The 18,919-nt window shown below is 43.1% G+C and overlaps 1 protein-coding gene across 1 annotated transcript in view; it reads left to right on the plus strand.

Moving 5' to 3' along the window:
* The first annotated feature begins 3,520 nt into the window (after nucleotides 1–3,520).
* Nucleotides 3,521–18,919, plus strand: part of LOC120872470 (cytochrome P450 2B4-like) — a 31,112-nt gene continuing 15,713 nt past the window's right edge. The window contains exons 1-7 of the mRNA XM_040252858.1: nucleotides 3,521–3,740; nucleotides 12,986–13,148; nucleotides 13,239–13,388; nucleotides 14,119–14,279; nucleotides 14,698–14,874; nucleotides 16,932–17,073; nucleotides 18,226–18,413. Coding sequence (XP_040108792.1) covers nucleotides 3,576–3,740; nucleotides 12,986–13,148; nucleotides 13,239–13,388; nucleotides 14,119–14,279; nucleotides 14,698–14,874; nucleotides 16,932–17,073; nucleotides 18,226–18,413 — 1,146 coding nt within the window. The 5' untranslated portion in view covers nucleotides 3,521–3,575. The remainder of the gene's footprint in view (nucleotides 3,741–12,985; nucleotides 13,149–13,238; nucleotides 13,389–14,118; nucleotides 14,280–14,697; nucleotides 14,875–16,931; nucleotides 17,074–18,225; nucleotides 18,414–18,919) is intronic.

An 18,919-nucleotide genomic window follows, 5' to 3' on the forward strand; every position in this document is an offset into this window, starting at 1 on the left:
ACCTCTGAAGACATTGACCTCACTCCCCAGGACAGTGGGGTGGGCAAAGTTCCCTTGATGTTCCAGATCCACTTCCTGCCCCATCAAAGAGGCTGAGGGAAGGTGATCAAGGATGCCCGGGTCACATGTGTCTCCGCCTCTCCAGAGAACTGCCCCTGGACTCTCTCCCTGTCTTCCTGCCTCTGATCAGGCTGTGTTGTGAGCCAGCATCTCTCCCCTCCATGGATGCCACCTCCATGGGAAAGTCCCATCTGCAGTCTCACCTCCTTCCATCCTTCCCCAGCTCTTCTAAACTCAAGAAGGTGTTTTTCTTTCCCCATGTATAGAATTTCAGCAGTGTTCTATGTGTAGAAAATGGGACTAAATGGGAAAATATGGCTCAGTACCTCTCTCCACTGCTGCCTCTGACACCACAGCTCACCCCAAGTGACTTCTCCTCTCTTCAACACAACCACAGCTTCCTTTTCTCATCACCTTGTGCTCCTTAATCTGCGCATCCATGAGCTCCCTTGAGTCCTCCTTCCAGTAGCCCCTTGAAGTGGGTTCAATTGATTTTGCACACCTTACAGATGAGTAAACAGAAGCTAGGCAATGGCCAGAGTGCTCCAAGGTCATCTGGTTAGTGAGTGGAGAAACTAGATTCACACTCTGGGTCCCTGGCTTTTGAGCTCAAACTTTTCACTCAGCTCCTTTCTGCCCACGAGATAGTTTAAAATGAGGCTGAAGTTCACATCATGTAACTAACTAGTTTAAAGTGCATAATTTGGTGGTATTTAGTTCATTCACAAACCTGACCATCACCACTACTCTCTCTAGTTCCAAACATTTTCATCACCCAGAGGAAAACCTGGTGCCCTTTAGCAGTCATTCCCCATTTGCCCTTCCCCTCAGCCCCTGATAACATCAAATGCTTGCTGTCTCCATGGATTTACCAGTTCAGCACATTTCATATAAATGAATTATACAATCCTGGTCTTTCATGTCTGGCCTTTTTAACTTAGTGTGGTGTTGTCCAGTTACATCCATGTTGGAGATCATAGTTGTACAGAGTGATCCTCCCTCATCTTCATCTTCTTGCCTCTCCCTCCTCCTTCCCTTCATGAAGGAATTCATCAGCTCATGGCCCCTGAGCTGTGTGGTTCTATAATGGGGTCTTGGATTCCCTGATATTCCCCTTCCAGTACCCTGAGCCACAAATAAACATCCTGTATCTGGCATTCCTGGGGCAGGTGATCCTAGCAGGTTACATATGACTCATTTATTGTCTAATCACTAGGGATCTTTTGAGAGGTGAGAATTCTCCTTCCATTTTTGCATGAAATGTTCCCTTGGTATCTGTAATTTTCTTGAAGAAATCTCTAGTCTTTCTCATTCTATTGTTTTTCTATATTTATTTACGTTGTTCACTTAGGAAGGCTTTCTTATCTCTCCTTGCTTTACTTGGGAACTCTACATTCAAATAGGTATACTTTTCCTTTTCTCTTTTGCCTTTAGCTTCTCTTTTGCCTTTCTTTCAGAGCTTTCTGCTTTGCCCTTTCACTCATCTCACACCCTAGCAAAGTAATGCTCCAAGTCAGGCTTCAACAGTACATGAACTGTGAACTTTCAGATTTTCAAGCTGGATTTAGAAAAGGCAGAGGTACCAGAAATCAAATTGCCAACATCTGTTGGATCATCAAAAAAGCAAGAGAATACCTTGCAAGAAACACATCTACTTCTACTTTACTGACTATGTGGAAAACTCTTCAAGAGATGGAAATACTGGACCACCTTACCTGCTTCCTGAGAAATCAGTATGAAGGTCAAGAAGCAACATTAGAACTGGACATGGAGCAACTGACTGGTTCCAAACTGGAAAAGGAGTATGTCAAGGCTGTAAATTATCACCCTGCTTATTTAACTTATATAATGCAGAGTACATCATGCAAAATGCTGGGCTCGATGAAGCACAAGCCGGAATCAAGATTGCCAGGAGAGATATCAATAACCTCAGATATGCAGATAACACCTCCCTTTTGGCAGAAAGCGAACAGGAACTAAAGAGCCTTTTGATGAAAGTGAAAGAGAAGAGTGAAAAAACTGGCTTAAAATTCAACATTCACAAAACTAACATCATGGCATCTGGTTCCATTATTTCATGGCAAATAGATGGGGAAACAATGGAAACAGTGACAGACTTTATTTTCTTGGGCTCCAAAATCACTGCAGATGGTGACTGCAGCCATGAAATTAAAAGATGCTTGCTCCTTGGAAGAAAAACTATGACTAACCTGGACAGCATGTTAAAAAGCAGAGACATTACTTTGCCAACAAATGTCCGTTTACTCAAAGCTATGGTTTTTCCAGTAGTCATGTATGGATGTGAGAGTTGGACTATAAAGAAAGCTGCGCACCGAAGAATTGATGCTTTTGAACTGTGGTGTTGGAGAAGACTCTTGAGAGTCTCTTGGACAGCAATGAGATCCAACCAGTCCATCCTAAAGGAAATCAGTCCTGAATATTCATTGGAAGGACAAATGCTGAAGCTGAAGCTCCAATACTTTGGCCACCTGATACCAAGAGCCGACTCATTGGAAAAGACCCTAATCCTGGGTAAGATTGAAGGCAGCAGGAGAAGGGGTCAACAGAGGATGAGATGGTTGGATGGCATCACTGACTCAATGGATGTGAGTTTGAATAAGCTCCAGGAGTTGGTGATGGACAGGGAGGCCTAGCGCGCTGCAGTCCATGGGGTCATAAAGAGCCAGACACAGCTGAGCTACTGAACTGAATTCTCCTTCCCCTCAACGCCTGTTGCTTGAGGGAAAACATATTGTGTTGTTCAACACTCTACTCTCAGTACCTGGAGCAGTATGTGGCAGGTGACAGGTGTCTAAAATATTTGCCAAAGGGACTTCTTTGTTGGTCCAGTGATTAACTCCGAGCTTCCACTGCAGGGGGCATGGGTTTCTACCCTAGTTGGGAAAGATTCCACATGTCACACAATGGGGCAAAATAAAATGATAAGATAAAATAAAATAAAACACTTGCTGTGAAATGAATGAATGAATCATCTCAGACCACATGGAGTTAGGTCTCCCATCAGACCCCACCTCCTTCTCCAGACCACTCTCTCCACATATGTGCAAACAAACCCCAAGCCCCAGCGGGCACAGGACGCCCATTTCTGATGGCCAGCTAACCTCATTCCCTCATGATGCAATGCCACTCACTGATAAAACTGTCTGAGAGCTGCCCTTGTGGTGCCAACACTCTAAACACAGCCTCCACAAGTTCCTGGAGCTGACACCACTCTTCTTCCTTGGGAGACATGGTCTCTGTTCAAGGGAATTGCCCACCAAGACAATTCCAACCCACAAGGGCTTATCAGAAGCTGCTTGGGATCCACTGAGATGATAAACATTGTGGCCTCTGCAGCACCTGGTCCTTTGGGCTTCCTCTTGTCTCTGGAGAGTTAGCAGGAGCTCTGCCAAGGGAGGATCTTGACACACCTATTCCACCCACAGGGCAAAATAACAAACAACAAAGTAAGCTACCTTTAAGAGGGACAGCTTGATCAAAGGCAGGCCCAGACCATGGCTCTCTCTGCCATCCTGTTCTTCATTCTCTTCATTGGCCTCCTGCTCCTCTGGGGCCGCCCTGCTTCCCGGGGCCACCTTCCTCCTGGACCTTGGCCTCTGCCCTTCCTGGGGAATGTCTTGCAAATGGACCAGAAGGGCCTCCTCAAGTCTTTCCAGGCAGTGAGATGGAAAGGGCAAAGGGGGTGGAATAATTAAAGAAGGGATTGGCTACCCACTCCGGTATTCTTGTCTGGAGATTTCCATGGACAGAGGAGCCTGGCTGGCTACTGCCTGAGATCACAAAGAGTTGGACACAACAGAGTGACTAACACTTCCGTTTTATGTATAGTAGTGTATATATGTGAATCCAAATTCCCTAATTTATCACACTGCCTTTCCCCACTAGGTAACTGTAAGTTTGTTTTCTACATCTGTAATTCAATTTCTGTTTTGTAAACAGGTCCATTTGTACCATTATTTTAAAGATTCAATGTATATGTGACACCATATATTTGTTTTTCTGTGTCTGGTTTGCTTTACTCAGGATGACAATTTCGAGGTCCATCTATGTTACTGAAAATGACATTACTTCATTGTTTTTTATGGCTGAGTAATTTGAGTAATATATATGGCTGTATATATGTACCACATCTTTTTTACCCACTCCTCTATGTATGGGCATTTAGGTTGCTTCCATGTCCTGGCTATTGTAGACAGTGCTGCAGTAAAGACTGGGGGGCATGTATCTTTTTGACTTATGGTTTTCTTTGGATATATGCCCAAGAGTGGGATTCCTGGGTCATAAGGCAACTATATTTTTAGTTTTTGGAAGAACATTCATACTGTTCCCCATACTGGCTAGACCAATTTACATTCTTACCAACAGTGTAGGAGGGTTCCCTTTGGAGAGAGACATTCGAATAGATGTGAGACTTTGAGCTGTGACACCGTGTGGGTTGAGAGGGAGAGATTCTATAGCTTGGATGTAGGGAGTCTCTGTAATTCTTTTTCTTTTTTTCATTTTTAAAAATGTATTTATTTTAATTGGAGGGTAATTACTTTACAATATTGTAATGGTTTTTGCCATACATCAACCTAGATAGTATATTCAAAAGCAGAGACATTACTTTGCCAACTAAGGTCCGTCTAGTCAAGGCTATGGTTTTCCCTGTGGTCATGTATGGATGTGAGAGTTGGACTGTGAAGAAGGCTGAGCACCGAAGAATTGATGCGTTTGAACTGTGGTGTTGGAGAAGACTCTTGAGAGTCCCTTGGACTGCAAGGATATCCAATCAGTCCATCCTGAAGGAGATCAACCCTGGGATTTCTTTGGAAGGAATGATGCTAAAGCTGAAGCTCCAGTACTTTGGCCACCTCATGCGAAGAGTTGATTCATTGGAAAAGACTCTGATGCTGGGAGGGATTGGGGGCAGGAGGAGAAGGGGACGACCAAGGGTGATGGCTGGATGGCATTACTGACTCAATGGACGTGAGTCTGAGTGAACTCAGGGAGATGGTGATGAACAGGGAGGCCTGGCGTGCTGCGATTCACGGGGTCGCAAAGAGTCAGACACGACTGAGTGACTGAACTGAACTGAACTGAACTGACATGAATCAGCCATGGCTGTACATGTGTTCCCTATCATGAACCCACTCCCACCTCCCTCCCATCCCATCCCTCTGGGTCATCTCAGTGCACCAACCCTGAGCACCCTGTCTCATGCATCGAACCTGGACTGGCGATCTGTTTCGCATATGATAATATACATGTTTCAGTGCTATTCTCTCAGATCATCCAAGCCTCGCCTTCTCCCACAGAGTCCAAAAGACTGTTGTATACATCTGTGTCTTCTTTTGCTGTCTCGCATATAGGGTTATTGTTACCATCTTCCTAAATTCCATATATATGTGTTAGTATACTATATTGGTGTTTTTCTTTCTGACTTACTTCACTCTGTATAATAGGCTCCAGTTTCATCTACCTCATTAGAACTGATTCAAATGCATTCTTTTTAATAGCTGAGTAATATTCTGTGGTGTATATGTACCACAGCTTTCTTATCCATTCATCTGCCGATGGACATCTAGGTTGCTTCCATGTCTTGGCTGTTATAAACAGTACTGTGATGAACATCAGGGTACACGTGTCTCTTTCAAGTCTGGTTTCCTCGCTGTGTATGCCCAGCAGTGGCATTGCTGGGTCATATGGCAGTTCTATTTCCAGTTTTTTAAGGAACCTCCACACTGTTCTCCATAGTGGCTGTACTAGTTTCCATTCCCACCAACAGTGTGAGAGAGTTCCCTTATCTCTACACCCTCTCCAGCATTTATTGTTTGTAGATTTTTGGATAGCAGCCATTCTGAGTGGTGTGAGATGGTACCTCATTGTGGTTTGGATTTTCATTTCTCTGATAATGAGTGATGTTGAGCATCTTTTCATGTGCTTGTTAGCCATCTGTATGTCTTCTTTGGAGAAACGTCTGTTTAGTTCTTTGGCCCATTTTTTGATCGGGTTGTTTATTTTTGTGGAATTGAGCTGCATGAGCTGCTTGTATATTTTTGAGGTTAATTCTTTGTCAGTTGCTTCGTTTGCTATTATTTTCTCCCATTCTGAAGGCTGTCTTTTCACCTTGCTTATAGTTTCCTTCGTTGTGCAAAAGCTTTTAAGTTTAATTAGGTCCCATTTGTTTATTTTTGCTTTTATTTCCATTACTCTGGGAGGTGGGTCATAAAGGACCCTGCTGTGATTTATGTCAGAGAGTGTTTTGCCTATGTTTTCCTCTAGGAGTTTTATAGTTTTTGGTCTTACATTTAGATCTTTAATCCATTATGAGTTTATTTTTGTGTATGGTGTTAGAAAGTGTTCTAGTTTCATTCATTTACAAGTGGTGGACCAGTTTTCCCAGCACCACTTGTTAAAGAGATTGTCTTTTCTCCATTGTATATTCTTGCCTCCTTTATCAAATATAAGGTGTCCACAGGTCCATGGATTTATCTCTGGGCTTTCTATTTAGTTCCATTGATCTATATTTCTGTCTTTGTGCCAGTACCATACTGTCTTAATGACTGTAGCTTTGTAGTATAGGTTGATTCCTCCAGTTCCATTCTTCTTTCTCAGGATTGCTTTGGCTATTCAAGGTTTTTTGTATTTCCATACAAATTGTGAAATTATTTGTTCTAGTTCTGTGAAAAATACCATTGGTAGCTTGATAGGGATTGCATTGAATCTATAGATTGCTTTGGGTAGTATTCTCATTTTCACTATATTGATTCTTCCAATCCATGGACATGGTGTATTTCTCCATCTATTTGTGTCCTCTTTGATTTCTTTCATCGGTGTTTTATAGTTTTCTATATATAGGTCTTTTGTTTCTTTAGGTAGATATATTCCTAAGTATTTTATTCTTTTCATTGCAGTGGTGAATGAAATTGTTTCCTTAATTTCTCTTTCGGTTTTTTCATTGTTAGTGTATAGGAATGCAAGGAGTTTCTGTGTGTTAATTTTATATCCTGCAACTTTACTATATTCATTGAATAGCTCTAGTAATTTTCTGGTGGAGTCTTTGGGGTTTTCTATGTAGAGGATCATGTCATCTGCAAACAGTGAGAGTTTTACTTCTTCTTTTCCAATCTGGATTCCTTTTATTTCTTTTTCTTCTCTGATTGCTGTGGCCAAAACTTCCAAAACTATGTTGAATAGTAGTGATGAGAGTAGGCACCCTCTTCTTGTTCCTGACTTTAGGGGAAATGCTTTCAATTTTTCACCATTGAGGATAATGTTTGCTGTGGGTTTGTCATATATAGCTTTTATTTATGTTGAGGTATGTTCCTTCTATTCCTGCTTTCTGGAGATTTTTTTTTTTAAATCATAAATGGATGTTGAATTTTGTCAAAGGCATTTTCTACATCTATTGAGATAGTCATATGGTTTTTATCTTTCAATTTGTTAATGTGGTGTATTACACTGGTTGATTTGCAGATATTAAAGAATCCTTGCATCCCTGGGATAAAGCCCACTTTATCATGATGTATGATCTTTTTAATATGTTGTTGGATTCTGTTTGCTAGAATTTTGTTAAGGATTTTTGCATCTATGTTCATCAGTGATATTGGCCTGTAGTTTTCTTTTTTTGTGGCATCTTTATCTGGTTTTGGTATTAGGGTGATGGTGGCCTCATAGAATGTGTTTGGAATTTTACCTTCCTCTGCAATTTTCTGGAAGGGTTTAAGTAGGATAGGTGTTAGCTCTTCTCTAAATTTTTGGTAGAATTCAGCTGTGAAGCTGTCTGGTCCTGGGCTTTTTTTTTGCTGGAAGATTTCTGATTACAGTTTCGATTTCCGTACTTGTGATGGATCTGTTAGGGTTTTCTATTTCTTCCTGGTTCAGTTTTGGAAAGTTAATACTTTTCTTAGAATTTTTCCATTTCTTCCAAGTTGTCCATTTTATTGGCATATAGTTGCTGATAGTCGTCTCTTATGATTCTTTGTATTTCTGTGTTGTCTGTTGTGATCTCTCCATTTTCATTTCTAATTTTGTTGATTTGATTCTTCTCCGTTTGTTTCTTGATGAGTCTGGCTAATGGTTTGTCAATTTTATTTATCTTCTCAAAGAACCAGCTTTTCGCTTTGTTGATTTTTGCTATGGTCTCCTTTGTTTCTTTTGCATTTATTTCTGCCCTAATTTTAAAGATTTCTTTCCTTCTACTAACACTGGGGTTCTTCATTTCTTCCTTTTCTAGTTGCTTTAGGTGTAGAGTTAGGTTATTTATTTGACTTTCTTCTTGTTTCTTGAGGTAAGCCTGTATTGCTATGAACCTTCCCCTTAGCACTGCTTTTACAGTGTACCGTAGGTTTTGGGTTGTTGTGTTTTCATTTTCATTCATTTCTATGCATATTTTGATATCTTTTTTGATTTCTTCTGTGATTTGTTGGTTATTCATAAGCATGTTGTTCAGCCTCCATATGTTGGAATTTTTAATAGTTTTTTTCCTGTAATTGACATCTAATCTTACTGCATTGTGTTCAGAAAAGATTCTTGGAATGATTTCATTTTTAAAAAATTTACCAAGGCTAGATTTATGGCCCAGGATGTGATCTATCTTGGAGAAGGTTCCGTGTGCACTTGAGAAAAAGGTGAAATTCATTGTTTGGGGGTGAAATGTCCTATTGATATCAATTAGATCTAACTGGTCCATTGTATCATTTAAGGTTTGTGTTTCCTTTAATTTTCTGTTTAGTTGATCTATCCATAGGTGTGAGTGGGGTATTAAACTATCCTACTATTATTGTGTTATTGTTAATTTCCCCTTTCATACTTCTCAGCATTTGCCTTACATATTGCGGTGCTCTTATGTTGGGTGCATATATATTTATAATTGTTATATCTTCTTCTTGGATTGATACTTTGATCATTATGTAGTGTCTTTCTTTGTCTCTTTTCACAGCCTTTATTTTAAAGTCTATTTTATCTGATACGAGTATTGCTACTTCTTTTGGTCTCCATTTGCGTGAAATATCTTTTTCCAGCCCTTCACTTTCAGCCTGTATGTGTCCCTTGTTTTGAGGTGGGTCTCTTGTAGACAACATATATAGGGGTCTTGTTTTTGTATCCATTCAGCCAGTCTTTGTCTTTTGGTTGGGGCATTCAACCCATTTACATTTAAGGTAATTATTGATAAGTATGATCCCATTGCCATTTACTTTATTGTTTTGGGTTCAAGTTTATACATCCTTTCCGTGCTTCCTGTCTAGAGAAGATCCTTTAGCATTTGTTGAAAAGCTAGTTTGGTGGTGCTGAATTCTCTGAGCTTTTGCTTGTCTGTAAAGCTTTTGATTTCTCCTTCATATTTGAATGAGATCCTTACTGGGTACAGTAACCTGGGTTGTAGGTTTTTCTCTTTCATCACTTTAAGTATGTCCTGCCATTCCTTTCTGGCCTGAAGAGTTTCTATTGAAAGATCAGTTGTTATCCTTATGGGAATCTACATGTGTGTTATTTGTTGTTTTTCCCTCACTGCTTTTAATATTTGTTCTTTGTGTTTGATCTTTGTTAATTTGATTAATATGTGTCTTGGGGGTGTTCACCTTGGGTTTATCCTGTTTGGGACTCTCTGGGTTTCTTGGGCTTGGGTGACTGTTTCCTTCCCCATTTTAGGGAAGTTTTCAACTATTATCTCCTCAAGTATTTTCTCATGGCCTTTCTTTTTGTTTTCTTCTTCTGGGACGCCTATGATTCAAATATTGGGGCATTTAACATTGTCTCAGAGGTCCCTGAGGTTGTCCTCATTTCTTTTAATTCTTTTTTCTTTTTTCCTCTCTGCTTCATTTATTTCTACCATTCTATCTTCTACCTCACTTATCCTATCTTCTGCCTCCATTATTCTACTGTTGGTTCCCTCCAGAGTGTTTTTGATCTCATTTATTGCATTATTCATTGTTGATTGACTCTCTTTTATTTCTTCTAGGTCCTTGTTAAACATTTCTTGCATCTTCTTAATCCTTGTCTCTAGGCTATTTATCTGTAACTCCATTTTGTTTTCAAGATTTTGGATCATTTTTACTATCATTATTCTGAATTCTTTTTCAGGTAGACTCCCTTTCTTCTCCTTTTTTGTTTTGTTTGGTGGGCATTTATCATGTTCCTTTACCTGGTGAGTATTTCTCTGCCTTTTCATCTTGTTTAGACTGCTGTGTTTGGGGTGGCCTTTCTGTAATTCTGGCAGTTTGTCGTTCCTCTTTATCGTGGAGATTCCTCCCTGTGGTGGGGTTGGACGAGTGGCTTGTCAAGGTTTCCTGGTTAGGGAAGCTTGCGTTGGTGTTCTGGTGGGTGGAGCTGGATTTCTTCTCTCTGGAGTGCAATGAAGTGTCCAGTAGTGAGTTTTGAGATGTTTATGGGTTTGGTGTGACTTTGGGCAGCCTGTATATTGAAGCTCAGGGCTATGTTCCTGCATTGCTGGAGAATTTGCATGGTATGTCTTGCTCTGGGACTTGTTGGCTCTCAGGTGGTGCTTGGTTCAGTGTAGATATGGAGGCTTTTGGATGAGCTCTTAGTGATTAATGTTCCCTGAGTCAGGAGTTCTCTGGTGTTCTCAGGTTTTAGGCTTAAGCCTCCTGCCTCTGGTTTTCAATCTTAGTCTTACAGTAGCCTCAAGACTTCTCCATCCATATAGCACTGATGATAAAACATCTAGGTTAATGGTGAAAAGATTCTCCACAGTGAGGGACACCTAGAGTGGTTCACAGACTTACATCAAGAAGAGAAGAGGGAGGAGGGAGATAGAGGTGACCAGGAGGAGAAGAGGGGAATCAAAAGGGGAGAGAGCAATCTAGCTAGTAATCAATTTCCTATGTGCTCTCCACAGTCTGGAACCCTCAGAGAGGTTCACAGAGTTACATAGAGAAAAGAAGGAGGAAGGAGATAGAGGTAACCAGGAGGAGAAGAGGGGGAATCAAAAGGAGAGAGACAGATCTAAGCAGTAATCAGTTCCCTAAGTGTTCTCCACATCCTGGAACACACAAAGAGATTCACAGATTTGGGTAGAGAAGAGAAGGGGGAGGGAGGAGATAGGGAGGAGATAGAGGTGACCTGGGGGAGAAAAAGGAGAGTCAAAAGGGGGAGAGAGTAATAGAGGACTTAAAAAAATTTTTTAAATGATAATAGTAAAAATATATCTAGGAATTTCTCTGGAGCTGTTGCAGGCAGTGTGGGGTCAGTTCAGTTTCAGATAGTTTCTTGCTTCAGCTTATTCTTCTCAAGATCTATAGGCCCCTTCCAATGTAATCGGTGCTAACTACAGGGCTTTAATCTGTTGCACCTGTCACTTCCAAAGCAGTTCCCTCTGTTTATTTTGGCTTCTTCTGTTTGCAGGTCTCTTCAGTGTCTAATTTCCACCCTGACACAAGGGGGTGAAGGTGGTCACTTATTTAGGCTCACTTGTTCAATCGTGCTGTGGGGAGGGAGGAACACTGCAAACAAATATCACTGGCGTGTGTGGGGAGTGCTCGCAGTATCTCAGCCACACTGGGTTTGCCCCCACTCATGGCATGTGTGCTTTCCCAGTCTACACTGCTCAGGCTCCAGGTTGCTCTGCAGGGGAACTGTCTAAAGTGGGCCCTGGGTTGTGTGCACTTCCCAGGTCTAAGCCGCTCAGGTTCAGGTTCTTAGGTATTCCACAAAGGCACAGACTCAATTGGGCCTGTATTTTGTGCCTTTCCTAGGTCCTAGCAGCTCAAGGACCAGGTGCTTGGAGAGCGCACTCTCCCTAGGTAGTGGGTGTGTCTTATTGCCTCCCCTGTCCCAGCCACTCGGTTTCCTGGGTACACAGCAGGCGCACTGTCTCAGGTGTACTGTGTATCTCTTCTGGGGAGCTGATCTCTGGCTGCAACCCTCCCGGCAGATGTCAGCTGTCCAGAATCCCAGGAAGTCTTGGTTAGCAACTGGGAGCCTGCTTGCAGTTTGGTAGAGGATGCCATCTCTGGGGCTGAGATTGCCCCTTTCCAGCTCTGGCTGCCACCTGCCTGCCTCCCTGCCTCTGGCAGGGGATGGGCCAGTCCACAGTCCTTTGTTCTGTGAGCGGGCCCTACAGTGCCTTAGATTAGGGCTTTTTGCGGGATAGTTCTCTTTCTCTCTCTCTCTCTCTCTCTTTTTATCCCTCACACTCTCTCTGGCTATCCTACAGTTTGGGTGCTATCTCACATTAGCTCCCTCAGATTGCCCTCAGGACATTCAGACCTGGCCCTTACCCTAAGCAATGCAGCCCGAGCCTCCCTGTTCAGCCCCTGCTTGCTGGTGGCGAGCATCTGGTCTACTTCTCTGCTGAGAGTTGCCATTAGGCATGTAATCTATGGGTTTAATTAATTAATTAATTTATTTTTCCTCCTGGTTATGTTGCCTTCTGAGATTCCAAAACTCCCCACAGACCTGCCAGTGAGAGGGTTTCCTGGTGCTTGGAAACTTCTCTTTTAAGACTCCCTTCCTGGGATGGGTCTCCATCCCTAACTCTTTTGTCTCTCTTTTTATCTTTTCTATTTTGTCCTACCTCCTTTTGAAGACAATGGACGCCTTTCTGGGTGCCTGATGTCTTCTGCCAGAGTTCAGAAGTTGTTTTGTGAAAATTTCTCAGCGTTCAAATGTTCTTTCGATGAATTTGTCAGGGAGAAAGTGGTCTCCCTGTCCTATTCCTCCACCATCTTAGGACCGTGCCCTCTGTAATTCTTAAAAGCAAAGCTGGGAGGGCTCAGGGTAAAGTCAACAGAGGCAGATGCTTTGGGTCAGGTGATATATGTGAGGTTCGGAGGAAACCATAGAGTTCTAGTCTTTGCTCTTCCCTGATGGGGCTGTAGGCTAGCTGGGAGGTGTGATCCAGGGGTGAGGTGGAGATCCTTTTCTTGAGTCAGAGAGTGAGACCTGGACTCTGCCCCCACAGCTGCGGGAGAAATACGGGGATGTCTTTACTGTCTATCTGGGGTCTCGGCCTGCTGTCATCCTGTGGGGGTATGAAGCAATGAGGGAGGCTCTGGTGGATCAGGCTGAAGCATTCTCTGGCCGAGCGCACATCACCATCATTCACTCTGTCTTCCAGCAACCAGGTGAGTGGGGGGATAAGGTTGAGGATTAGGGAGAGGAGGAGGGACTATCCCATGTGCCTTCAAAACCTTCCCTCCATGACCCACCATCAGGTGTGGGTCTTGCCAGTGGGAAGTCATGGAAGGTTCTCCGGCAATTCTCTGTGACCACCATGAAGGACTTTGGGAAGGGGAAGCGGAGTATTGAGGAACGAATCAAGGAGGAGGCTCAGTGTCTGGTGGAGGAGCTTCAGAAATCCCAGGGTGAGTGCGGGCTGGGTGGAGGTGGGGATGAGATGGGGTGAGAGAGAGGGAGAGGGCTTGTGACTGATGAAGAGAGATCTAGAGACAAAGACAGAGAGAGGCAGAAACAGGTTCAGATAAAGAGAGGAGAAGGAGATAGAGACAGAAAAGAGAAAGAGAATGAGGAAAAACAGAGAGCGACAGAGACTAGCAAAGAGAGAGGGAGAGGCAGAGAAAGTAGACAGAAGCACGGAGAGAATAGACAGAGAGAAACACAGCAAAAGCAAGACAGAGAGATATGGAGAATGTGACACAATAAATCTAGGAACAGAAACTGCAAGGAGAAGTGAAAGCAAAACGTAAAGGGAGTAGGGAGTTATTAAAGTCAGGGGAACACAGAATGTCAATGAGGTTAAGGAGAGGGGCTACAAAGATGTGGCAAGAGAACAGAGAAGGAGTGAGTCTGAAAGAAAGAGTGAGTAGAGTTAATGAAAAGACCAGAGAAAGTCCAGAGAAAGTCAGCCCAAGACATAGACCAAGAAAAGCAACAAGAGACTCAAAGAAGACTTTCAGAAAGAAAATCTTAGATACCCAATGAAAGCCCAGTCAGCCAAGAGAAAGACAAAGAAACTAATCAAAGAAGATAGGATGAGATGGCACCAGCCAGGATGAGATGGCACCAGTCAGGTCAGAGCCAATCAGAAGGACTGTGCAGGGGACTCCTCCCCCCATGACAGATCTCTCTCCTCAGGGGCCTACCTGGATCCTCATTTCCTTTTTAACTCCATCAGTGCCAACATAATCTGCTCCATTGTCTTTGGTGAACGCTTTAATTATCAGGACCCTAGACTATCACAGCTGCTACATTTACTTAATGAAATCTTCATCACTCTTGCCTCCTTCTATACCCAGGTGAGTCATCAACTACATAGTGGGCCAGCAATTAGGGTGGTGGACCCCAGGAAGAGATCAGATACTTTTTCTGTCCTGAACACTAAAAACAGAAGGTTTAGTGGCCCTCCAAGGTGAGGCCATCCGTCAGTTTGGGGTCTAAATCAGGCCTTGGACAGGACAGGCTTCTAGAGAAGGAACCTCAGTAGATGTGAGAGTGACTGGGGCTGGGTGCAGAGGTCCAGGCACCACTGTTTGTGTGAGTATGTGTGTGTGTATGAGTGTGTGCATGCACACTCGGTTGGGAGGCACACCCTCCAAGTCCACGGGGTGAATGATGCCCTTTAGATGTTGCTACGTGTGCAGCTCAGAGCATCAACACTCACAGAACCAGCCCAGTGAATACAATGAGTTCTGTGCCTTGTTGGCTGCCCTGTAGGTGTTTGAAATATTCCCGGGCATCTTGAAACACTTTCCTGGCAAACACATCCGCTTATACAGCATGATTGAAGAAGTGAAAGATTTTATCACTGAGAACGTGGAGAGGCACCAGAAGGTGCTGGATCCCAGTGGCCCTAAGGACTTCATTGATTCCTTCCTGCTTCGCATGGACAAGGCAAGACCTGCCCCGGATATGCATTGGGGATGGGAATTAGAGCGATGGAAACTGTACTGACATTGAACTAATATCTTTCGGTGCGATGTATGTGTTCTTTAAACGTTGAAGTAGTTCCTTAAGGATTAGCAAGAAAGCCAAGATCCATAATCCCCCACCATTTTCCCCTATGCCTCTCCAAGCCTTCCTCCAAACAGCCTTTAAAGAGCTGGTAACTAAGCAGTTAACATGTGTCCAGTAAGCTTTCTCTGAGACACAGCTCACTCCTTCCCCCAGCTGTGACAGAGTCAAGTCTGTTCTGATTGGTCAAGCTCCATGTATATTCAGATTGATAAAGACCAATGTCTGTTCTGATTGGTGCAGGCCAATGTCTGTTCTGATTGGTCTGGCAAGAGCCATACCAGTTGTTAAATATGGACAAGGCAAGGGCTGCCCTGGGGGAGCCAGAAAGAGAGTGATGGACACACTACTGTCACCGAGCTAGTATCTTTGTGTGGGATGTACGTGTTCTTTAAACGTTGAAATACTTCCCTAAGGATTAGCAAGCAGTCCATGGTCCAATACCTCCCCTCTATTCCTTCCTAATCCTCTCCAAGCCTTCCTTCTGGAATGCTTTTAAAGAGATTAAGACCAAGGAGTTAACATGTGGCCCAGTAAGCTTACTCTGAGATGAATCTCACTCCTTCCTCCAATTCTGAGAGGCACAGAACTGAGTCTGTTCTGATTAGTCAGAAGCCCACATCTGTTCTAACTGATTGAGACCAATGTCTGTTCTGGCAAGTGCCTCAGTTCAGTTCAGTTCAGTCGCTCAGTCATGTCTGACTCTTTGCGACCCCATGAATCACAGCACACCAGGCCTCCCTGTCCATCACCAACTCCCGGAGTTCACTCAGACTCATGTCCATCGAGTCAGTGATGCCATCCACCCATCTCATCCTCTGTCATCCCCTTCTCCTCCTGCCCCCAATCCCTCTCAGCATCACAGTCTTTTCCAATAAGTCAACTCTTTGCATGAAGTGGCCAAAGTACTGGAGTTTCAGCTTTAGTATCATTCCTTCCAAAGAAAGCCCAGGGCTGATCTCCTTCAGAATGGACTGGTTGGATCTCCTTGCAGTCCAAGGGACTCTCAGGAGTCTTCTCCAACACGACAATTCAAAAGCATCAATTCTTCAGCACTCAGCCTTCTTCACAGTCCAACTCTCACATCCATACACGACCACAGGAAAAGCCATAGCCTTGACTAAACGGACCTTAGTCAGCAAAGTAATGTGTCTACTAGTTGTTAAATATATTCAGCAATATCCCTGGAATGTAAGCTCCAAAGGCCAATCCGGAGTGCAATGACACCCCAGGACAGAGAAAATCAACAACAGCAATGACATCAAGAAATTAACCTCTAATTTTCATTGAGCTTATCATACATTATCAAAATAACTCCATGAGAATGTGCTAAGGCACAAAGAGGTTATATTCCTTGCCCAAATACACACAGCTGGTAAATGTTAGGGCCAGAATTTGAAGTCCAGACACTTTCACTCTGGAGCTCACCCTTTTGGTATCTTGTTGTTGGAGAAGACTCTTGAGAGTCCCTTGGACTGCAAGGAGATCCAACCAGTCCATTCTGAAGGAGATCAGCCTTGGGATTTCTTTGGAGGGAATGATGCTGAAGCTGAACTTCAGTACTTTGGCCACCTCATGCAAAGAGTTGACTCATTGGAAAAGACTCTGATGCTGGGAGGGATTGGAGGCAGGAGGAGAAGGAGACGACCGAGGATGAGATGGCTGGATGGCATCACTGACTCGATGGACGTGAGTCTGAGTGAACTCCGGGAGTTGGTGATAGACAGGGAGGCCTGGCATGCTGCGATTCATGGGGTCACAAAGAGTCGGACATGACTGAGTGACTGAACTGAACTGAACTGAACTGGCCTTGATTAGAGGAAAAAAAGGTTCAAGAAAAAGAAGAGGAACATGGTGTTGGTAGGGAGATAAGAAGACTCAGAAACGGGGAATTTCTGCAGGGGGAAATGTTAAGAATCACCCATCTCCATCTCTAGGAGCGCTCAGATCCTGAGAGTGAGTTTCACCAGGAGCATCTCGTTAACACGGTGCTCTCACTGTTCTTTGCTGGTACAGAGACCTCCAGCTCCACACTCTGCTTTGGGTTTCTACTCCTTCTTAAGAACCCTGGTGTCTTAGGTGAGCTGGGCTTATGGGAGGTGAGGGCAGGGGAGGAATGAGGGTCTCTAAGGCCATGCTGGGAGGCTGATAGGCTGAGACAGATAACTTCTGTCCTGAGCGATCTGGGAAAAAAAAAATCACCCCTAGAGGGCTTCCCTGGTAGCTCAGCTGGTAAAGAATCCTCCTGCAATGGGGGAGACCTGGGTTGGATCCCTGCATTGGGAAGATTCCCCTGGAGGAGGGCATGGCAACCCACTCCAATATTCTTGCCTGGAGAATCCCCATGGACAGAGGAGTCTGGTGGGCTATAGTCCATGGGATTGCAAGGAATCGTATGTGACTGAGCAACTAAGCACAGCACACAGGCATTTGTAACTTGTAATAAAAGTTTGCTAGGGACAAAGCTCTTTGAAGTTGACAAAGTACTTTAGGATTTACTTTACAAAGAATTTTTCATGCAGGCAAGCACCGTCTGGTGTAGAAAGTGTTTGTACTTATGAAGTGTTTTGCAATCTGCCCTGAGTGATGGTAAGGTGCCTTCTGGTTTTCAAAGAATGCTCCTGACATAAAGCATTACCTTTTGCAGTGCATTTTGCTGTCTACTAAAGTATATGATTCTTGCCAACTACTCTTTGAGGTGGACTAAGAACTTGACTTTTTAATATATATTGCCAAATTACAACTAATTAAAAAGCACCTTCACTGGTTCTCATATTGATGTCTGCAGATCAGACTTGGAGAAACTCTCACCTCATCAAACTCCATTGTTTCATAAGAATGAATTTAAGGCCAGCCTGAGGGAATGACTTATCTAAAATCACATAGGAAATGAGTGAGACAAAGGAGATGACACCAGTTTCAGCTACAACTCATTTTTAGTTGGAAAAGCAAAAAGCACCATTAAGTGTTGAATGAATTTCTACCCACCCGTCCTTACCCAATTTACCCCCTGTCATAACTCATAACTAGAGTAAAAATAACAGATAAGACTTGTTCACAAACAAGTTTCTAACTTTCTTTTTCTCATTGAGAGGAACAAAAACCCAACATCTTAGAAAAGAATTTACAAGACCCTTTCATCAGTCTGCAGGTCATTTTCAGGTCACTTGGTTGAGTCCACTGTTATGGGCATTTGTTGACATACCCTCCTCCCACTTGAACTGTTCTCAGAGAAAGTCCAGGCAGAAATCGACAGAGTGATTGGTGCACACCGTCTCCCAGCTCTGGAAGATCGGGCAAAAATGCCTTATACAGATGCCGTCATCCATGAGATTCAGAGATTCAGTGACCTCGTCCCTGTTGGTATCCCCCACTCTGTCATCAAGGACACTCACTTCCGAGGATATTACCTCCCTAAGGTGAGACCAGCAGGGTCACAAATCTTGATTGTAGGTGCTGTCTGCCTCCAATCCTATGGTTCATATCTGGTTGTTGAACTATGATAAGAATTTTCATTTCCAGATTTCTATGGAAGAGAAGAGATTTTACAAATATACTTAGGTCTTCTTTCTTTTGTTCAGTCATATTTATTAGCTTTACAAGATATTAGGTTTGCTGGAGAAAATAGAATATATTTTTGAAGCTCGTTATACAGTAGAGTTGGTTTTTTAAAATCTTTTAAAATCATTTCTTCTTAATGTTTATATGAATCCATGTGTTTATATATATCCATACACACAACAATTGGCTCATACTGTGAGAGTCAGTTTGCAACTGAGTGACCTTGTCTTTTTATGCATCTAACACAATTTGCAATTTGTGTGTGTGTGTGTATGTGTGTACGTGAGTGTGCCTTTATTTTTAAAATATAGCAGTTTGCTGTGGATATATTGTTCAGGACAATGCCTATGGTTATAACTCATTT

This window comes from Oryx dammah, unplaced genomic scaffold (assembly GCF_014754425.2).
Source record: "Oryx dammah isolate SB20612 unplaced genomic scaffold, SCBI_Odam_1.1 HiC_scaffold_13, whole genome shotgun sequence".
Taxonomy (NCBI): domain Eukaryota; kingdom Metazoa; phylum Chordata; class Mammalia; order Artiodactyla; family Bovidae; genus Oryx; species Oryx dammah.